General features: G+C 33.4%; 2 protein-coding genes across 2 annotated transcripts; one reads left to right on the top strand and one right to left on the bottom strand.

The window, feature by feature from the left end:
- Positions 1–2,599: 2,599 nt before the first annotated feature.
- Positions 2,600–3,103, bottom strand: LOC140967663 (small polypeptide DEVIL 4-like). The gene has a single exon (XM_073428354.1). The coding sequence runs from the start codon at positions 2,959–2,961 to the stop codon at positions 2,827–2,829; it is 135 nt and encodes a 44-aa protein (XP_073284455.1). The 5' UTR covers positions 2,962–3,103; the 3' UTR covers positions 2,600–2,826.
- A 2,232-nt stretch (positions 3,104–5,335) lies between these two features.
- LOC140967706 (methionine aminopeptidase 1B, chloroplastic) lies at positions 5,336–9,015 on the top strand. The gene is made up of 10 exons (XM_073428412.1): positions 5,336–5,513; positions 5,850–5,934; positions 6,285–6,522; positions 6,797–6,958; positions 7,037–7,078; positions 7,255–7,326; positions 7,456–7,535; positions 7,819–7,916; positions 8,358–8,405; positions 8,560–9,015. Exons 1-10 carry the CDS (start codon positions 5,372–5,374, stop codon positions 8,703–8,705), a joined length of 1,113 nt encoding a protein of 370 aa, XP_073284513.1. The 5' UTR covers positions 5,336–5,371; the 3' UTR covers positions 8,706–9,015.
- Positions 9,016–9,383: the final 368 nt, after the last annotated feature.

The raw sequence follows: 9,383 nt of genomic DNA, 5'->3' as shown, positions 1-9,383 counted from the left end.
TCTACCCTACTCGCCAAAATATTTATTTGGGGTGTTAATTTTATTTCTACATACCAATTTGTAATTTCGTTTTAATTTGTTCAAGGTTAAAGTTAAAAAGTAGTACGAATTAACGGAATCGAGCTCATGAGATCAAAATATATATAAAATCTATAATCTATCATTTGAACTCTAAAACTCAGGATTTTTCCCATCGACGACCCATTTAATTTTAATTTTATTTCATTTGGACCTTAATATATCGACATATCTTGTAAGTTGTAATCCGTTGGAAATAGTGATAACTATTTATCTTGTTTGAAATATTTTTGCATTCAAAAGAAACCAACAAAGAATGGACAAGAAAGAGATATTTGTGCAACATTTAGAAGATTTTCCAGTTGCGATGCACTTTTTCATGTGGCATCGTCACGTGAATTTGATAAAGTATGAAACATTTGAAAGTTAATAGAAATAAATAGAACTTCTGGCAACAAAAGGTCCCGTGATTTCTCTTAGCACGTGACATTGTGATGGGAAAAAAAGACATTTAATTATATTTTAAGTGATAAGAGAAAATGAAAATAATGTTCACAGAATATATATAATATTCAATTTGAATCAGGGATATATGGTACAAAGCGAAAAGTGCAAAATATTACAATCACAATATATTATAAAATAAATTTGAAATAATTAAGTTTATGCTATATCAGACATTGAGTAATACCATACATATCTTGGCAAAAACTTGTGTGATACGATCTCACGGGTCGTATTTGTGAGACGGATCTCTTATTTAGGTCATCCATGAAAAAGTATTATTTTTTATGCTAAGAATATTACTTTTTATTGTGAATACGGGTAGGGTTGATCCGTCTCACAGATTAAGATCCGTGAGACGGTCTCACATGAGACCCACTCTTTTAGGATTTCAAAAAGGTCATAATTAAAATCACTTGACCCACGAAGCTTGACCAAAGATTTAATTTCAAAATATATATGATATGTCCGGGTAAAAAGTTATGTTTAATTTCTTTCTTGGGAGTGCTTGAAACCAGTTAGATGGATCATGGGATGAGTATGCTGGGAAAGCAAATAGCGATAGGAAAGCAACGCCCATGTTCTAATCAGTCAAGTATTCACGCAGAGGAAACTGCTATATAGAGAGTATATAATGAGTGCTTGTGAAAAATGTTAAGTGAATGTCTTAAATGATCGAGCGAACCCGATTATTTATAGAGGAAAAGGTACTAAGGACCTTGTTTTCAGTGCTCATCTACTCCTCATGATCAAACGATTGTCCATTCTCTGCCTGCCTGACACTATCACTATTGACAACTCATATTGTTTCCAGTCTTGTTACATCATCCCTACATGCATTGACTGACATACTAATGATTTCGAGGCAGAGTGATCCATACATGTGGGCCCAAAATTGATATATATCCCGAGATGCTTGGATAGTGGTCATGATATGAGGACACAGACATATCTCTGATATATTGTCTCCGTCTTCTTATACCGCTCATGCTAAGCTGGAGGCCCCAGTTTGTTTTTATATATACTGGTCTAATTAGTTTCCCTAACTGTTGCATATCCAGATATTGTTTATATAAGAGCATTTTCTTCACCCGAGCCGTTTCTTGACTCGGCCTCCATTGGCTTCCCGGTCTTTCTTATTCTGCCCGACTCTAAGGATGACCCTCTCTTCCCGAGACATCACCACATATAGTAATTCGCTTATCTTTTTAAGAGATTCAATTAAATTGTTAATGGTTATAATTTAACAGTATGCTGTTAGGTTAACGACAAGCAAAATAAACAAGATTATCTTAGGCATAAGTAAACTGGTTTTGAACTTTAGGCAACCCAATAATTGCTGAAAACTAATAAATTTGATGAACAAAAATGGACACGTTTATACGACTCATATANAAAATATATATAATTATCCTCTAAAATTTCAATTATTTTCAAAGAGTTATTATTAATATCTTGTTGATTTATAAAGGATTTGATATTACTAATGCCCGGTGCCCTTGGAGTAGTTACGAGTTGTCGATTGGATGTATAGTTTGACTGGCTGAGATATGTGTTTGAATTAATTGTGCAATCATAAAATTAATATTTGGTTTTGACTTGTGAGAAAAAAGAATCCCCCAGTTGGCTTTAATGCAAAGAAAAATACCTGAAAACATTTAAGTAGGGTACATAAAACATTATGTTTATGTACATAGATACAAATATGTTTTTAGAAATTCATCTAAAGCGTTGAGTTAAAAACACATGAAATGATATTTTCATTGTACGAAATATTTTGCGTAAAGTCCATAAGCAAACTTAAGAGTTGTTGGACAATATAATGTTAGTGTAGATATTGAAAAATTGAGCTTGTACATGTTTACATTATTTACTGTAGAGAATTTGAGTTTGTATTTACATTAAATATTCGTTCGTTATTATATTCTAAAGTTATGCTTTAATCGTTTGTACACATAATAATTATTAACACAAAATGGACTACTTATAAATTTTTAGCAGTAATTTATACGCTCTTGATAAGAAATTAAAGGAGCATCGGAGAAAAAAACAGAATGACTTCAAGGGGGAGAAAACACAAAATTAAATGATAATAATCACCATTCCAATTCAAGCTACCGGATTTATACAAGAAGCCACATGAAAGGCAAAAACAGTACAAAATTGTCAAGATCTAGGCTAACACTGGCCACCCGCCGCACATATGTACACTCTAACGAAGCCAGGAAAAAAAAACAAGGAAAAAATCGTGCAAACAAAAGAAAATAGAAAAGAAAAAGGGATGGATGAGCGAGCAATTAAAGTTCAATCATGGTAACAAAGAAGCATAACCACACATCTCCTGATAATGTAGAGCTTAGCCCTTTGCTCCCTAAGCACTCTTCCAAGCCCCCTACTCGAAATGCCCCTCTTGCTGTTACTCTTCATCGTCATGTTCATTTTATGATGATTGAAAAAGACCCTTTAATTTCCTTCTGATCTAAATCAACGCAGAATCAGATAAACTCTTCTTCTTGCGAAAAAACGGAGAAAATTCTTGAAATTTTTGATGGAAGAAGTGGGGTTCTTATAGGGGGGGAGATCTATGTGTGCATTGGTCGATTAAAGAGGCAACTGTGGTGGCCTTTTAGGTTCTTAAAGAGGCCCCCCCACCTCACTTGCGGAAACCTTACCCCACACCTTAACCTTTCCCATTTAGGTATTATTGTTATTATTATAACACGATAAGAATACTAATTATTAATAATCTAAGTAAAAGTCATTTTTTATTTGAATAAGGTAATACAAGTTGATGATATCTCTATAGTTTTATAATGAACTGTCATACGTTAATATATGTTGATGATAATGTTACAACTATGGGATTAATTGGATCTATTCTACTATGAGTACTATTTTTACAATTTTTTTCTACATTTAAGTTTTAACTCTATATTATTAATTTACAGGAATGAGTTTGATTCGACAATAATAATTACGTAAAATAATCATCGTGGCCTTTTTCATAATTAATTTTTATTTTATAGCATAATTACCACAATTTGCGCTTAAAAATATATATATATTTGAGGTTAAATCCCTCTACATTTATTAATTTGTTCCTAGCTGTTATTAAAATTGGGGATGCTATTATTGTTGATTTAATTTTATTAACACATTTAATTATATATCAACAGTCAAAGTCCCACAAATGGCTCCAACGTATATTATTATTATTATTATTATTATTATTATTTATTGAGTGGTTATGAACCCAAGGAACAGAGGTTTCTAGGGTGTGACCAATTTAAAAATTTGTCCACATTAATATATAATATTCATTGTGCAGGTTTGTTCGTACATTTTTAATAAAAAATCTGTTTTTTATCTAATTTTTTTAATTAGAAAAAACAAAGCAACCCACTTGCTTCCTCTCGTGCTCCTCCCATGCTTAAACTTTTAGCGGCCCCATGTTATTCTCTCCCGGAGATAGGAGAATATAAAGAAATTATTTAATAAAATAAAGAATAAATCAAATTTAAAACTTGTCATATTTTCACATAATTATATTCGACTCAGCTGCTATGAAATATTACATAAAATATTTAAGTGCCGTATATACGGAATGAAGATATATAACAAAAAATTCAACTTCGATAATCACGGAAGACATAGAGATTAATTAAAAATAATTAAATAAAAATTACACGATAATCTAAGTCTGTTTTTGTAGTGATATGAGAATTAAAATTAATTAGGTGTTGTACAGACTACAGTCAGAAATAAAGTCAGGTCACACGTGAAGGTCTCGTGGTTTGATATGGCCATGGCTCCCCCTTGTCTCGACATTTCATCTTATAAAATTTATTATATGATTTTTTATAGTATTATATTATATTATATCTACCCTGTATTATTAACGTGGACCGACTTAAAGTAGCTATGTTGTCATGGTGTTTTTTTCATTATTAACCAAAATACTCACATTCACAAACGAATAGGTTTTCATAAAATTTAATGTTTTTCACTCGAATTATCATATTTTTTTACTGAAAAAATATGAACATAGTCGAACCATCTTACATAAATAAGTCTACATAACAATTGCATGAGAATAACATCTATTGCAAGAAATTTTTTTCATAACAAAAAAATTATACTTTTATGATTGGATTAAGTCGGAGAGCTGTCTCACAAGATCTCATCTATTACTTCTATACCCTAATAAATATATTTTTATTTATGTTTTTGAATTTTTAAATGATTATGAAAAGTTGTTCTAAAAACCATTTTTTAAAGTTATTAGTTTTAATATAATCTCTAAATTTTTACAAAAAAAAAAATTATTTTTAATATAAAAAAAATTAATATACATGGAAGTATAGCGTGCTAAAGGACACTAATGCTGATTATAATTAAATTCACTTGTGTCACTGAACATGTAACGCGGCCATCAGTTTCCCCTAATCTCTGGACTTCTTCAAACGGCCACTGCTATTATATATTTATTCATTCATTCATACACTTAGCTTCACACTGAAAAGCCACCCGACTCTTTAACACTGATCCCTCTTCTCAACTAACGATTTTGATTCTATTAAATAAATAAAAAAAAATTTGTTGTGGTTTAGATTTTGGGCCTGTGGTGGCCCAAAAGAGTAGACTTGTAATGAGATAATTGGGCAAAATTTTGTCCTATGGATTGGGCCTAAATAATTGATTCGTACTGCGATGTTTGGGCAAATTTGAGGGCAAAGTTTGGGTTGTGAATAGCAAGCCCAGAATGTTAAGAAATTTACTAATAAAATATTTTTTTCTCATTATCCCTTGGAAATTGTCATCGAACGCTAATGAACGAGCTAACATAGGAATGGCGTCTGCAAATACTTCATTTTCACTTGGCACAGCTGCCGCTCTACAACTCTCATTCAATGGCGACGCCAATTTTTCAGGGTCTTCCACTCTTTTCATGGGCTCCCCAATCTCCTACAGTCGAACTTTACGTTTCTCTAGTACGTCCCTTCTTTCTACCTTGTCTGTGTGCAGTTACATACTACTGGGAATTTGAAGTGGTTTTTCTATGATACGCGCGGGGGGTTGGGGGTGGTGGCTTGATCGAGAAGTAGAATGTTACTATCTTGGGATCTTGAATTCATTTCTCTTAAGAATTATGAAGTGACGGTGAGCCAAAGTTTAAATGGGTGAATTTGGTGTATTGGGATGATGCATAAATGCTGGAAGAAATACGATTTGATGTTTTTATGGGTAAAATAGCCCATTGTGTCCGCGAAAAGTGTTTTCTTGTGACCTTATTCGCCTCCAATTTTCTTGGATACATTTTTTGACAGGACATGAAGGTTCAAAATTAACCAAGCGGCTTGTAATTGAATCAAAAAGGATATCTGGTTTGGAGGAGGCAATCAGAATTAGGAGGTAAAGTATGCATCTGTAGGTTTCTATTTTGGTTCATGCGGATTAGTTCGATTATTTATCAATGTTGTCAGCAAAATAAAGTATAGGCTGAATTCTGATTTTTTTTTTGCTTTCTAAAGTACCATCTTTGATGTGCTTTTTCTCAAGGTGAATTTTCTGTTTTGAGCGGCATGAATAGAAATTTTCTCTGCTACCTTCCAACTTCCGTATGATTGATAAATTGTTTCCGCGGTCTACATCTTTTCGCAAAACATGTTCCTTTCCAGTGTGTTTCCATGTAGATTTTAAAGAGAGTGTGATAATGGTGAATTGTTACAAAATATTAAATTTCATTTTCTACTGATGCATAGGCAACGTGAGCTTCAAACATCATCAAAATCTGATAGAAGACCTGCTTTGAGGCGTGGAAAAATATATCCTAGACTTTCTGTGCCTGATAATATTCCAAAGCCTCCTTATGTTAGTTCAAAATTGTTGCCAGAAATTTCCAGTGAACATCAAATTCATGATCCTGAAGGAATTGCTCGCATGAAGGCTGCATGTGAACTTGCTGCTCGGGTGCTGGACTACGCTGGATCATTAGTACGGGTGAGAATTCTCATGACATGTTTTTTTTTGGTTTCCAGACTTTCTAGCACAAGTTATTTGAATATCAAAAAGACCAACATATTTAAATTATTTAGGATAATTGGAACATTTTATCCAAATTTCATCTGGTTTGACTCGAAAAGCTCGTAGTATGACAGAATTAGTGAAAAGAAACTTATTTTTTGAATAGATTCCTACGATCGTATATGTACATGATGGAAGTTGTACGTATTCCTGTTCAAGGAAATTTACTTATCATCAAATTTCATTTCAGCCATCAATAAACACCAATGAAATTGATATAGCTGTTCACAAAATGATCATTGATGCGGGTGCCTATCCTTCACCTCTAGGATACGGGGGCTTTCCAAAGAGCGTTTGCACTTCAGTTAATGAGTGTATGTGTCATGGAATACCCGATTCTCGCCAATTACAGGTTTTATGTGGTTTGTTTGACATCCTCTACCTGCGGATATTCAATTTTTTGCGACTAAAAAATTTATTTGTTATGCAGGATGGTGATATAATAAATATTGATGTAACGGTCTACTTAAATGTATGTTTTTTATTATTAAAAACTGGCATAATACCATTGTCTACTTTCCCTCTAAATTGAAATGTTACAATACATAATATTTATTTTCTTATTACAAGAAACTTTCTGGACGACTATATGCATTCAAGTCTTTGTTCTTAATTGATTTATTTCCTATTAATTTCTGTTCTTTCCAGGGTTATCATGGAGATACATCCAAGACCTTTTTGTGCGGTAACGTGAATGATGCAATGAAACAACTTGTAAAGGTAACTTTCTTTTTATATTGTTCCAAAAAGTCTTTTATGATGCTTCTGTCCTTTAGTTTTGGTGACTAAGTAATTATATAATTGTTACAATAAAACGAGCTCCTGATTTACATTCCTATTTGATGTCAGGTGACAGAAGAATGCATGCATAGAGCTATAGATGTTTGCAAGCACGGTGCCCCTTTCAAGATTATTGGGCAGATGATCAGGTACTTGAGGCTACCTTTTCATGCTTATTTGGTGGGATTTAGTGCATCAGTGCTAGTTGGGCGGCCCATTTTTCTTTTTTTCTTTTCGGACCAAAAGCACACCGAAAAAAGTTGGTACTTCAAGAGGTCTTAGGATACGTCAATCATGATTGGCCTTGCACTTAGTCGGAATAGACTTTGCCAAACAATTTTACTTTGCTTTAAACTAATGATGCACGACTATTTTCATTGAATGCTACTTTTGGGTTCTCAAGCTCTTGTTTGCTATTGTTTGTTTCCTCAGTGAGCATGCTGAAAAATATGGCTATGGCGTGGTGGACCGGTTTGTTGGACATGGCGTTGGGAAAATTTTTCACTCTGAACCGCTCATATTTCACCAACGTGAGCAATTCATTGAAAGTTGTCATTTAACTTGCTTATCAATTAGACAATAATGAATTCAGATGGAAGAAATTCAATATGATTAATAAAAATATCCTTCAAGATTGAGAAGTCTGAACTTTGGATAAGTATCGTTCATTCCCGCTAAAGATGGCACCCATGCATATTTGCTCTAAGGTTGGATCACATAACCTTCAGCAAATCAATCAAGCTAGTGTTGATACACAGTAAAAGTTGATGCATCCATTAAAAACTGAGCTTGCAATGATGTAGCTTCTTATTTATTTGAGTGTTTACAACATGAAAGTCCGAATTAATGCCTTGTTAATGTATCCCTCTTTCAGCAAGTTTGCTTGCTTATTTCATTAGCCCATCTCTATGTTTTCCTTTTATTCCTGATGGCCTAGTTATCCGTTTTTGTATATTCAATTTCTATAATAGGTAATGACAAGCCGGGCAACATGGTTGAAGGACAAACATTTACAATCGGTGAGTGTGGTATTTTTTTGTATTATTTGAATTAATTAAGAAGGCACTCTTGTTTCCTGAAGAACGTACTGAAGTTTGCCAATGGATTTCATCGTGGATATTTTTTTTTTTTCCGAGCGTTTTTGGAAATGAACTCCATGATTTGTTGCTGCAGAACCGATTCTTACGTTGGGAACAACAGATTGCATAACGTGGCCAGACAAATGGACTACCTTAACAGCAGATGGCAGCGCTGCAGCACAATTTGAACATACTATTCTCATCACGAAAACCGGCCCTGAAATTCTAACAAAATGTTGAAGGACCCAATTGTTTTTGGGGGCTTGTCCTTGAACACAGAAACAACGAATTCGGTTTTTCCGGATTATTTTATTTCCCATGGAATTGATCAAGCAACCTGATCAAGAAGAAGCTGGGTGGTCTCTACATGCTACTGTCATTTCAAGAAGCTTTCTTTGAACCATTACAGTACATATTGACAATAGATTTGAAGTAGAGCAGATTTTTCAGTACTTGGGGTACGATTTCTATGTTGGCATCAGAACCTGGAAGATTTGAACATCATGAATTGCATTCCATAATGTTATGTATAATGTTTTTTTCACTACAACCATGTTCCACTTTTTTTTTTATAATGAATTGTAATACAGTGAATATAAACCGAAACAACTGATGGGAAAGCTCAAATTTGGTAGCAAAAATATCGAGCACATATGCAGCTCATCGTAGAAATGGACGAATCAAATACTCAAAATTACCAGATTATAACTACTGCAGACATCACTGAACTAGAAGCCACAATTCACAAATGTACATCAATGACCAAGAAACAAGTTGCAGAAAACATTCAAAAATAGAGGAGATGATTAACAGAAAAAAAACGGATCGCATATGAATCACAATGCTAATGGAGAAAACAACTAGAGGATGGATATCTATCTATCACCACAGAGATGTAAACTCTTTATAGAAAATAGA

This window comes from Primulina huaijiensis, unplaced genomic scaffold (assembly GCF_012295235.1).
Source record: "Primulina huaijiensis isolate GDHJ02 unplaced genomic scaffold, ASM1229523v2 scaffold26229_ERROPOS72855+, whole genome shotgun sequence".
NCBI lineage: Eukaryota > Viridiplantae > Streptophyta > Magnoliopsida > Lamiales > Gesneriaceae > Primulina > Primulina huaijiensis.
This window is presented reverse-complemented; position numbering and strand designations above follow the sequence as displayed.